The 12,634-nt window shown below is 39.1% G+C and overlaps 2 protein-coding genes across 4 annotated transcripts in view; one reads left to right on the forward strand and one right to left on the reverse strand.

Annotated features, from left to right (window-relative positions):
• The window catches only part of LOC123972848 (disco-interacting protein 2 homolog C), a 459,676-nt gene that overhangs the window by 12,275 nt on the left and 434,767 nt on the right, over window positions 1-12,634 (forward strand). The gene's annotated exons all lie outside the window — the stretch shown is intronic.
• Window positions 11,454-12,634, reverse strand: part of LOC123972852 (tripartite motif-containing protein 16-like) — a 12,711-nt gene continuing 11,530 nt past the window's right edge. Inside the window, exon 2 of the mRNA XM_046052573.1 lies at window positions 11,454-12,634. Within this exon, the coding sequence (XP_045908529.1) occupies window positions 11,469-12,634 (1,166 nt within the window). The 3' untranslated portion in view covers window positions 11,454-11,468.

A 12,634-nucleotide genomic window follows, 5' to 3' on the forward strand; every position in this document is an offset into this window, starting at 1 on the left:
GAACATCTTCATCACCTCATCATGACGAGAGCAGATGTTCTCCTGGAGCTTCTTGAGGGGCTCCACCAGCTTGTGTTTCTCAAAGGCAGGAGATTCAAAGTGAGGCTGCAGGTGTTTCTCACAGTAAGAGACCAGACAGAACAGACAGGACTTGAGGGCTTTCAGTTTTCTCCCAGTGCAGACATCACAGGCCACATCTTCAGGTCCAGCATAGCAGTGATCAGCAGGAGCAGCTTGGTGTCCAGTCTTCTTCAGTTCCTCCACTAAAACTGCTAACATGGTGTTTTTCAGCAGGACAGGCCTCGGTGTGAAGGTCTGCCTACACTGAGGACAGCTGTGGATTTTCTTCTCCTCCTCTTCATCCCAGTGGGTTTTAATACAGTTCATGCAGTAGCTGTGTCCACAGGGAGTAGTCACCGGATCATTCAGGAGATCCAGACAGATGGAACAAGAGAAGGCTTCCTGGTCCAGCTGAACTTTCTGCGCCATCTCACCTCTCAGTGGCAACGACTGACTTTCACTTTCTTAGAACTCAAACCAGTTTGAGCTCTGATCCAAACAGCTTGTGTTTCTGCAGTGAATGGGGTCTGTCAGCTCCTGCACTTCACTACAGGTTGGTTACACCATCCTCAAGATCTGAAGGGGAGGGAACAAGGAAATATAAGTCATGGACAGAAGAGCTCGCTGTTCTTTGAGAGTGCATTTTGAGCAACTTATACATCTACCCCACTACACCTTAGAGGCAAATACTGATACATAGATACCGATACTGCTTACCAATACTGATACTTGTGGATACTACTCTCCATTATTTGGTCCAAAAATTATCATTATTTTTACCAGATTTATTAGGTAGCCTATCACTGGTTGACAGGACAGCTCACACTAAGTTCAAACTGAGGCTAACTAGCAGTTAGCGATGTATGCTAGCTATTAGCTACCCAGCGGACTAGATTTCAATTCTTTAAACAATACTTTATTTATTTATTAAACTAATTGGATCAAGCACTATTTAAAAACCCTGCTTAGTTTTGTAACTGTGTGTCGCACCATGTTTTGTCACATATTTTATGCCACTACAGAATAGATAAAATTATTGTTGCCATGTCTAAATTTCATAAACAGTACTTCTCACTTGGTCCGTGACAGACAAGCATAATTTTTCACCACATAGATATTATATTTGGACTAACAGGGACTTTTTATCTAACAATAAATTTGCTTTCTTATTAGAACTGGCTTTGACTAATGACAAATTATTTTGGTGGGCAGATTGTTTAAGGAGAAAGGATTGTTGTTTAATTATGAAGAATTTCTTCATCGCTAAAAGATTCTAGTAACTCCTCAACAATTTGCGATATTCTGACGCTCTCCCTAACTTGCTACCCTCTTGAGCCTGCAGAAACATAGCTAAGAAATGGCTGTTTTGATAGTATGGTCTCCAAAAGCAATATAAATACCCGCATTTTGTTTCAAAAGAATTTTATAGCAGTACTAACTGCATTCTGGAACACTTATGTTCTGGATATGCTGGAAGGAAGTGTGGACTCAAATATATGTTGGTGAATAAAGTCAGGGATATTTCCTTAAAGATTTTGCATCATTTTTACCCTGATTTATAATTGATAATATTTATTTCGACTACTGTATAAGAATGTAATTTTTGGTTTAATGAATGTTGAATGTGATCTTATAGACTAAATACTTTTAATTATTTTTTTTAAATTTGCTAATGCCAAACCAATATCCTCTGTACTTCAGAAAGAATATAAGTCATATATTAAAACAATAACCTCATCCCGAAACAAAAAAGCTATAAAAACTGTGAAAGTATGCACTTTACACAAAATATTTGTAGAATTATAATCCCTGCTTCTGTTTTTCTAAAAAAAAAAAAAAAAAAATATTTATCACAGTCTATGGTATTTATACTTACATGGCCAGTCCCCCCTAGTTCTACGCCCCTGTCCAGGGGTACCTTTACTTTTGATTCATGTTGCTGGTGATAGCTGACATATCTACAAACCTAAATGCAGGGCTTACTAGTAGTGGAGTATTTTTACAGTGTGGTATCAGTACTTTTACTCAAGTGAATGATCTGATTAGACTACTTCTGCCACCACTGGTTCTTCTGTTACCAAGTGGGGACTCACTATAACCGTTTCTACTCTCCACAACACAGAACTCTAACTTCCTCTAAATGTTACAATAACATTGTTTTTACACTCTTGGCATGTTAGCAAGGTATTACAGCCACAGTAACTCTGTTTAAGATCCACAACTTACCTGAAAAACCTGGAGAAATAATCAGGAGAGTGATGAGGTGATGTTTCCTCAGCGAGAATCAGTCTGAGAAGGAACAACAGCGATTTTATCCGCAGCAGCTATGTGGGCGGAGACAGAAGCAATCGTGTTTAGGTTTTCAGATTCAGACCACCATGTAGATCACAGATTAACACTTTTACAGTGTGAAATAAACACCTTTGGTATTTAAACAACATTTTTAGCTATATTTTTTTATTTCCGTGGTGGTCTGCGCTGCGGGTAGCCATGGCAACATCAGTCTTCTTTCTGTAGGACTAATTAGATGTCTGAGATAAGTTTTTGACTCTGAAAGTTGTTGGTGACACCAGAGGATGCAAAGTACAGTGAAAAGCACTCCATCATTTTATCATCAAATAGACCATGAAGTTACTATGTTTTATTGTTTTTTTTTTACTTGTAACGTACGTTGAGAGCATAATCTTTGAATTTGTCAAAAGAGATTCATTCCAGGAAGAAGAGCGGTTTGAGAGAGATAGGCTACTGAGTGTTTAACACTTCTTTACAATAAAGTTAATTTAAAAACACTGGTCACTTCAGCTTTTAGGAGGTCAACTCTTCTAAGAATCAGGGGATTTGGAGAGTTTTTATTGATTACAACAATTCAAATACATGAAAGACAGTTACATTAATCACTACTGTACAGATGACGAAACTCCAATAATGTAATAACATAATGAAACAATAAGTCATTAGTTACTTGTTCAACTCTGTTGTAGCAGTTGTTGGAGCTGAATACACAATTTACATGCATGGAGGAGGGGGACTGTCTGGGGAAACTGGTTCTGGTCTGTAAAGGTGTGAAGGTGTCTCCATACAAATAGTTCAGCTATTGCCGGTGACCTGAGGATGGCCATCAGGATGCTAACGCTAATGAGGTTGAACACAAAGAAATTCTAGGTTAGGTAGGACAATAACTAAAACCATGATTTGATATGCCCAGGATAGGATTAGATTATGTGCATGTGATGTACAGTTCAAACAATGTAATTACCACAGAGATATATACAGTAAGTTCTTTGGTGATTACAGTGGAATATATAGGCTGGATTTAACAACACAAACAACTATTATAGTATAATAATACAGCATTATCGTATAACACACAGTTTGCTGAAGTCTACGTACAGTTTGAAACACATTTCTATAATTAGCAGCAAAGCAAAAGCTATTCTGAAAAACAAGAGAACAGTTTTCAGTCAACAATCCTGCATCGGAGACTTGGTGCACAAATGTCACAGTGTTCAAGAAACTATGTAGTTCTCACTTAGACTTTATTCACTGACTGTAAAATTTTCCTCGTTTATTTTGCTCCGCTACATCCCACCTCAGGCCTGTTAGTAAGCCTGTAGTCAAGAATGTGAGAAGCTGGATCAACATGTCAAAGCTGGAACTATAGGCCTTCTCTGACGGCACTGATTAGAGTGTTGTTGAGGCTGTAGCCACAGACCTGTACAAACTCACTGACTCTGTGACATCTTACATCAGTTTTTGTGAGGTGTGCCAACTAAAACCTTCTGCAACTACAACACCACAAACCCTGGTTTACAGCCAAACTCAAGCAGCTTTGTCAGTCCAAGGAGGAGGCCTACAGATGTGGGGACAGAATCCTGACAACAGACAGATCCTCCCCCCATGTGGAAAACCACAGACTGGCTGACGACCTGAATGTGTTTTACTGTAGGTCTGAGAAGCCCACATTCACACTTCATGCCAGCCACCTACACCCCCACTGACCCCCCCCCCCATCTGCACACAGATCTTCTACAGATCACTGGAGCTGTGTGATCTTCCCTGCTGCTTCAAACACTCCACATTCATCCCGGTCCCCAAAAAACCCTCTCTTTCAGGATTAAATGACTACTTGCCCTGGTGACTGGTGTTGGCCCACCTGAAAGACATTACAGGCCCCTTGCTGGATCCCCTGCAGTTTGCCAACCGGGCATAGAGGTCAGCAGATGATGCAGTCTACATGGGACTGGACAATTGCAGGACTCCTGCAGCACCTCGACTCTCCAGGGACATATGCAAGGATCCTGTTTGTATCTTCAGCTCAGTGATTAACACTTTGACGGCCCCTCTGCAGGGTTCATACTGCTGTTGGTGTGCTTTCTGTCTCCAGGGCTGCAGACCTGATTGGCACTCATCTCACAGCTTCCTTTGTTTGGTTGGTTTCTTGTCTTTGTTTTCACAGCACAACATCCATGCAGCACATTTTCACTCATCCACTCCCTACACTGCTGACTTTACAGACTCTTCCCACTCATTGGTTTCACTTATTTTCTTAATAAATCGTTTTGTTATTTTGTTTACCAGTGTGTCTCCTGTTTTTGTCCAGTCCATGAGCCGGGCTGTGACAACACCATCATCCTTCACACCCAACTCACTGTGCCAGCCTCCACCTGTAGGTGGATCACCAACTTCCAGACTGACAGGAGACAGCAGGAGAACATCACATCCAGCACCTGGACAATTAGCACTGAGCAATCCCCACTGCTCTTCTCCCTCTACACAAACTACTGCTCCTCAAGAGACCCATCTGTCAAACCCCTGAAGTTCACATATACAAACAACCAGGATCACTCACACCTAAGGACAATTTGGAGACACCAATTAACCCAACGGATTAACCTAGCCTGCATGTCTTTGGATGGCGAAAGGAAGCGGGAGCACCTGGAGAGAACCTACGTAGACACAGGGAACATGCAAACTCCACACAGAAAGGCCTGGGTTCAAACCCACGACTGTCTTGTTGTGAGGCGACAGTGCTAACCACTGCAGAGCACTGTACGCCAAAATGAACAGACACAGGAGCAGTTTCTACCCACAGGCCATTACTCGGATGAATAGTTGAATTTAGACACTGAGTGGCAGAACAATCCCTGTGCAATAGCCTCGTGACTCTGACTCTAACATCCACCTGTATGCTGTTTACTATTTTTTTGTGTGTTTGTAATTTAGTAGTTGTTCATATTGTACAGCATCTGTGGGGCATCCTCAAATGGAAGGTGATTGAGCGCAAGGTCTCTCCGTGATGTCGTCATGGAGGAGTGGAAGAGGACTCCAGTGGCACTGCGAAGCTCTGGTGAACTCCATGCTCAGGAGGGTTAAGGCAGTGCTAGAAATTAATGGTGGCCACAAAATATTGATACTTTGGGCCCAGTTTGGACATTTTCACTTAAGGGTGTACTCACTTTTGTTGCCAGTGGTTTAGACATTAATGGCTGTGTGATGTGTTATTTTGAGGGGACTGCAAATTTACACTGTTATACAAGCTGCACACTCACTACTTTACATTGTAGCAAAGTGTCATTTTTCCAGTGTTGTCACATGAAAAGATATAATCAAATATTTACACAAATGTGAGGGGTGTACTCACTTTTGTGAGACACTGTATATACTGTACATATACTATCCACCTACTCATTGTTACACTTGAACAAGATTGTTTATTCCAGAATCCTTTGCACTCTGCTCCACAACAATATTGCCTTGCTGTCTACAAATGTTGGTTTTGTTTATAGGTTAGGCATTTCACCTTGCTGTTTGAGAGCAGGAAGAAGAGTGCATTGCACTGCATTTTATGCAACTTCTACTTTTACTCCACTATACCTCAAAGGCAAATACTGAACTTTCACTATATTTGTCTGACAGTTTTATCTACTAGCTTATTTGAATTAGCTCAACCTGTAATATCTACAGCAGTAAAATCCTGCACACACATTAATGCAGCATCTCGAACATTCTGATGCATTTTTTAAATTTGTGTCTGGGAAGAATGTAAATAGCAGCAACAACACTGGTACTAATACGTTTCAATACATATCCTTAGTAATACTACTCTACATAATTTAGTGCAAAAAGACTAACATGAAACGATTCAACACTTATTGTTACTTTGAGCAAAAAACATACAAGGCTAACCTCGTAACGTTAGCAGTTAGCGATTTATACTATGCTAGCTCAACTGTAGTGAAGGTCTGTAAATCAAACTTGTATGGTTTCATGAGGCTGCTGTTGTTAACTTATCTTCTTTACATGCAACTACTTGTTTACATATATAGCACTTTCATTAAATGTTGCAACTGGAGAGCACAGAATGTTTTTTTATTGCAACATCAGTACAATGACAACGTACATAGATATACCATAGACTATATAAAAAAAATAATATAGGAGGGGTTAAGTTGTAAATAAATAAAATTTAAATAGGCTTTGGGGTTTTAAGAGTGCTGAATAGTTTGTATGCATTATTGCCTTTCATTCATTAAACTTTAAATAAAGATTTGCGGTTACAAAATATTATTTTCTGAATGTGAAATTTTGCTAATATAATTAAAAGATTTATGATAAATACTGTTTTTGTTCTAAAATGCAGGCATCATAAAAGCCAAAACAGCACATCTTTGTACAGCAATGAAAAATGGACAGAATGTTACAACGGATATATTGTGTAAAGTCTTTCCAAAAAGTAACAGTACAGAGACAGCACCAAAATAAGTTGTTTGAAGATCACAGAAAGAGCAGTTGATATCAATGTAATTTCTTAGTCTTTGCAAGTAATGTTTAGCAGGGTAGCACTGATGGAGAAGTTTAAAACAGTCAAGGTTTGTTTGTGAAATATCTTGAAGTTATGGTCCAAACTTTTCCACTTGACATCTGAAACAGATCTTCCCCAGTAAAGAATTACATATGGGGTGGTAAACATGTCTTGGACTTAATTCTTGATTCTTCTGTTCTGGCTTGAAGGGCTGTATAAAAGACATATTTTCCCTATTATGGGGTCATTCAACAACAACAGACAAGGAGAAAGAAGCGGTTTAGTGTTACCCTTATATTTTCCAAATAAGAATAAATAGCATCCTATCCATAGAATCAACATTTAAGGCAAGTGCAGCATGTGTTAGCCTGGATATACCTTCAGCTTTTGTTAATAGAGTTCAACCTCTTAAGGACAAGTGCCTCTGGAGCCAGAGGTTTCTGGGTTTTATTGATGATAGGGCAGAAGTTTAGCTTGCAATGCCATATAAGGAAGTGTGTTCACATTGTTTAATGGGTTACAGCTCACACTTTTGATGTTTAAATAAAGACCTTATGCTGCAGAGGATAACAAAGTGTTTATGGGCAACAGGAATTTGGTTTGAATCTTTCAAAAAAAAAGTGTAGTGTCATCAGCTGCCTGAGTTGAGGTAATCTGTCTGCCTGCAAGAGAGATACCTTAAATATTTCTTTCATGAATTAATGTGGAGAGGAATTGAGCAGTAAGGAAAAAATAAAATATGATGAGACCGGGCAGCCTTGACTAACACCAACACCTCGAGATAATTGAAACTGGGGTGAGGTACCATATTTAATTAAGTGTTTTGATATATTTACAGAAATAAGTACCTAAACCAAATTTGAAAAATGTGTTCTTGGGAATCCAAGGCCTTATAAAAGTCTAAAACTAATATAATAAATCCAGAAACAGCCTAACAGCAACCGGCACGGTTTACAGATACTGCAGCCTGCTCCTTCGAACTACACTTTCATTTTTAATATACACTTAATGTAGCTTGAAGGGACTACAAATTTTGTTTTATTATACAACCTTGTGCTGTATAATGACAAATAAATAACCTTGTAACATTGTTTGCAATATGCCCGTTTGACGTAAACTCAGATTGGGATTCGATGATTATAAGGTTTTTCCTTTCACGCATAGTGGTCACTACAGTGGACAGCTATTCAAAGCCGTTTACTTGCATGGGCAGAGGTTCTGATAGTCTAGTTGCAAATCAGCCACTACAGTGGACGCTAGTCTGTCATGCCGCACACTGCCACCCTCTGGTAAGACATTGTAAGTGCAACTTAAATTTGTCAAAACCCAAGATGGCTGACGGACGGTCAGAAACGCTCAGCAGCTCAGGTAAATCTTGCCATTCCTCCAATTATAGGAGACTCCTGCAGGTAAATAAAATTTGGTAACTTCTAACAACTACTAAGGAGTAATACAATTGTTAAACTTTAAGTACTGATTTTATGTTGGGAGGAAATTACGAATAATCATCTGTCCACTAAATTGGACATTATGCATAGCTGGCTTTATTTAAACTACAATTAACTATTACTGAGACTTTGTTTTTCTTGAAAATACTTAATGTACCCTAACCCTAGCGTTATCATTCAGTACCATAACGTATAGTTGTATCAACATGTTTAGTCAACAACGGACTCAAATCAAATAATATTTCAGTTTTCACATCAAACTGGAGGGATAATTAATATCTACTCTAATAATAAATTCTAAATTTAAGTAAACTAAAATAAAGTGCCTATTAGTGACCTCTGATTTAGTGTCTTGCAGCAAGTAATAGAAAGGCAAGATAGTGGAGCCAATTCCAACCAAGTAAGGATAATACTAGTGGCAGTGATGATGATGAATGGCTACCAGAAATAGGAGAAACCTCAAATAGTGGAGCAGTGATAGTAGAGCTGAGGATGCTGAGAAAGAGAGGCTGAGGATCCGGAAGTGTGGTTCAACGTTTTTGCATTGCATTAAATAGTATTAGAATATGTTCATTGGTTTGTTAAATACATATTTCTTCAGTTAAAACCTTACGTGCACACTAGACTGCTCAGATAACCCATCCTCAGTCAGCGCACAATGTGGAAACAGATTTTATAACCAGGAGTATCTGTTTAACTCTACCTCTCACAAAACTCCAGGAGTTGACGCCATCGCTCCCGTCCTCTATGACAATAGTTCCATGTGGGAACAAGTCAGCTCTTCAGCAGTCTGAGCTGACAAAATCCATTTTAACCGTCTTTTTAACTTTTTAAAGCAGTGTGGAAAGTCCGTTTTTATCTCTGGTCCCATTCCCACAGTTGGTCGCGGTGCTGGCCGCTTCAGTAGACTCCTTGGCCTCCACGACTGGCTCCAGTCCGCCTGCAGGGCTCACCGTGTGTGTTTTATTGATAATTGTAATCTTTTCTGGCAGAGTGTCTCTTTTTAAGAGAGACGGACTTCACCCAAACAAACTGGGCTCAGAAATTTTAGCTGCTCACATACAGCATGTGGTGCAGTCCTCCCCACATGACTAACGTGATTGACTAATCATTCATGCAGCACACCTGGACACACCACCTGTCACTGAACAGAACTCTGCTTCATTGACACTGACAATTGCCTAGTCGACCTCTAGCTGCACCTACCAGAATGTAAAGCAATCTCCTCCTATCGCTATTCCAAAGACTTTTATTCCTGCAATCATAACGCATAGACCTGTAATCCAAAACGTGCATATCCCACACAGAAATCCTAAGAATCTAGGATTAAGACAAATAAACCAATTCCAGCACCCAGTACTTAAAGTGGCATTCTGAAATATGAGACCAATTTCAAGTAAGACTTTTATTTTGAATGATTTGATTTTATCTGCAAATGTGATTGACCATAGCCGGCTAGCTGAACTGTGATCTCCTCAATATGATTGTTTTAGTCAACCCAGGGTCAGTGGTCGTGGACTAGTGAGCGTGCATGGGAAAAATATTAAATGTCATCAAGTAACTCTGTGTTGAATTTGCTTCCTTGGCGGCCTACAACCTATATATTTGCTATCATTGATCGCCTCCCAAAATCGCTTGGAGGAGTTTTATCAGAACTTCCTGAATTTTTATCTACTCATGTTTTAAACTATGACAGAGTTGTTCTTTGTGGCCAATTTAATATTCAGTGCTCTTAAGTCGGAATGTGGAATCAACATAGACAACATAGACGCTACTTCAAAGATTTATTGGATTAGCATTTTCAGAGCATAAAAACAACACGCATACATCTAGTTCACTCTACATTGACAGCAAACTAACTGTTATAAATATATTACAAATGACATGTTTGCAAAATATTTATATGCAATACGTGACAAAGTTCTTATGTCCCATGTACACTTTATTTTCCTTTTTTCTTTTCAAAAAAAGATTTAAGGAAGAAAAAAAGATTCTGGTTATTCCATCAGCACATGAATGAATGAATGAATGAATGAATGAATGAACAGGTTAATATCAGAATGTCATTTTGAGTAAAGGGTGTATTTTAATGTTGGATGCATTTTAACAAATAAATAACTAAATAAAATTGATAAATACCTAAAATAATAAATATTAATGATGAAAATATAATTACTTAATCAAATCTGAATCCCACAGGAGATGAATTGCTCTCTTTATGTGGGTAATGACAAAGAAGATCTAGGTTTACAACAATAACAAAATAGGGTATCTAAATGGTAGTAAAGGCTGAAAGGAAACGTGACAGTGGAACACATTATGTAAAGAGCGACCTCTAGCGGAGAATCTGCAAACACCTGACAAGGGGCAAGATTGAAGATTAAAGTTCAATGGGCACTTAATAACAGACATTGACCCAATGATTATCGGCATTTAAATTGTAATTTATATAAACAACCTACCCAGCTTTAACTCGACTGCCTCAACACTTTGCATGCTGACATCTAACTTTAAACATAACAGTATGCAAAGTACCTTAATACATTTATTTGAGTGATGTACTTTACTTTAACTGGATTATACTTAACATTTTAGCTGCAAAATGCCACTATATTATGTAAATAAAATATACAGTTTAAATTCTCCATCAGTTTGTCAGTTTGTGTTTGTCAGATCTAACACAATGACAGAAATCTGCCTTTAAACATCTGCAAGGTACCTAAATACATTTATTTGAGTACTGTACTTAAAATATTTGAAAAAATTTACATTTAACTGGATTATACCAAAATTTTAGATGTACAATGCTAATTATGGAAATAAAATATACAGTTTATCAGTACACATGCAGAGTATGTCAGATGTACAAATTTGAAAGAACAGCAACTTAATGGATCAATGTCACCAAATTCTGAAAACAATAGTACTTAACTTTCCTGTAAATATAGACATTGAATATTTAAAAGCAGGACTTTAAGTATTTAACTTACTTAGAAACGTAAGATTAACTGCGTAATCAGCATTAGTAGGCACAGGTACCATGGCAAAGAAAACAGAGTGCAAAACAGCCAAACTATTACTATATTTTATATACTATAAACAAGCCAACTATTATGCCTCAACTGAGGATCATGTATTTTCAGTTCAGCAGTGTTTGCCTACTTAAGCTCGCATATCTCAGCAGTGTTTCCAGTGGGACCATAAAGATGAAATCCAGCATAGAGAGGCTGAGTGAATGTGGTCTTGAGACTGATGAGGAGAGTCATGGTTTCAGAGATGCTGTAGAAGGACAGAATACCTGCTCTGTGATCCAGGTACACTCCTACTCTGGAGGACTGAGGACCTGAGGCGGCATATGTGACGTTATTCCATCTGAATTCATAACGACGTTTGTAAAATCCTAATGCCCAAGACTTGTTATTATCGCCAAATCTTTCATTTAAACTGTTATTGTCTTTGTATGCTACTGCTACTAAAACTCCTCCCTCACCTTTCTCCACCTCCCAGTAACAACGTCTAGTCAAACTCTCTCTACTCAAGACTTGAAGCTTGTCAGTGAATCTGTCTGGGTGACTAGAATATGACTCTTCTTCTTCCATGAATGTTGCTCTTCTGTCCCCCTTAGATAATAACAGCTTTGCGTGTGCTGTGTTTAAATCCAGTGTGATGTTTCGTGAATATTTTAAGAATCCAGCTCTGGTCTTAGGCTTTGGATCTGACAATAAAACATCTACTTCAGTCACTGTCAGTGAGATGTCTGTCCATTTCTCACTCAGAGCGTCCTGTAGTTTGTCTCTGACTTCTGACACAGCCGCTGTCACATCTTCAAAGTACCACAGAGGACGGATGTTGATGCTGGATGAGTCTGTAGATTCACTGAGTGCTGACACTGAGGGGTAGTTGTGTAGAAACTGGTTGTGATCCTCTGTGTGTGAGAGCTGCTTCAGCTCAGCGTCTTTCCTCTTCAGCTCAGTGATCTCCTGCTCCAGCTTCTCCTGAAGCTCTTTGACTCGACTCACTTCAGTTTCCTGCTGGGATCTGACCTGCTGCTTCACATCAGAGCGTCTTTTCTCCATGAGACGGATCAGCTCGGTGAAGATCTTCTCACTGTCCTCCACTGCTTTATCAGCAGAGCCATTGATAGCCTCCACCTCCTGCTGAAGCACCTTCACATCTTTCTCTCTGTCCTGGATTCTCTGCTGGATGTTTTGTCGACTCACCTCGAGCTCTCTCTGCCTCTCGGTCCTTTCTGCTGCAGCTGAGACTGTGTCGTGGCCTTTATGTTCATCCACAGAGCAGAGATAACAGATACTCTGCTGATCAG

This window comes from Micropterus dolomieu, linkage group LG06 (genome assembly GCF_021292245.1).
Source record: "Micropterus dolomieu isolate WLL.071019.BEF.003 ecotype Adirondacks linkage group LG06, ASM2129224v1, whole genome shotgun sequence".
Taxonomy (NCBI): Eukaryota; Metazoa; Chordata; class Actinopteri; order Centrarchiformes; family Centrarchidae; genus Micropterus; species Micropterus dolomieu.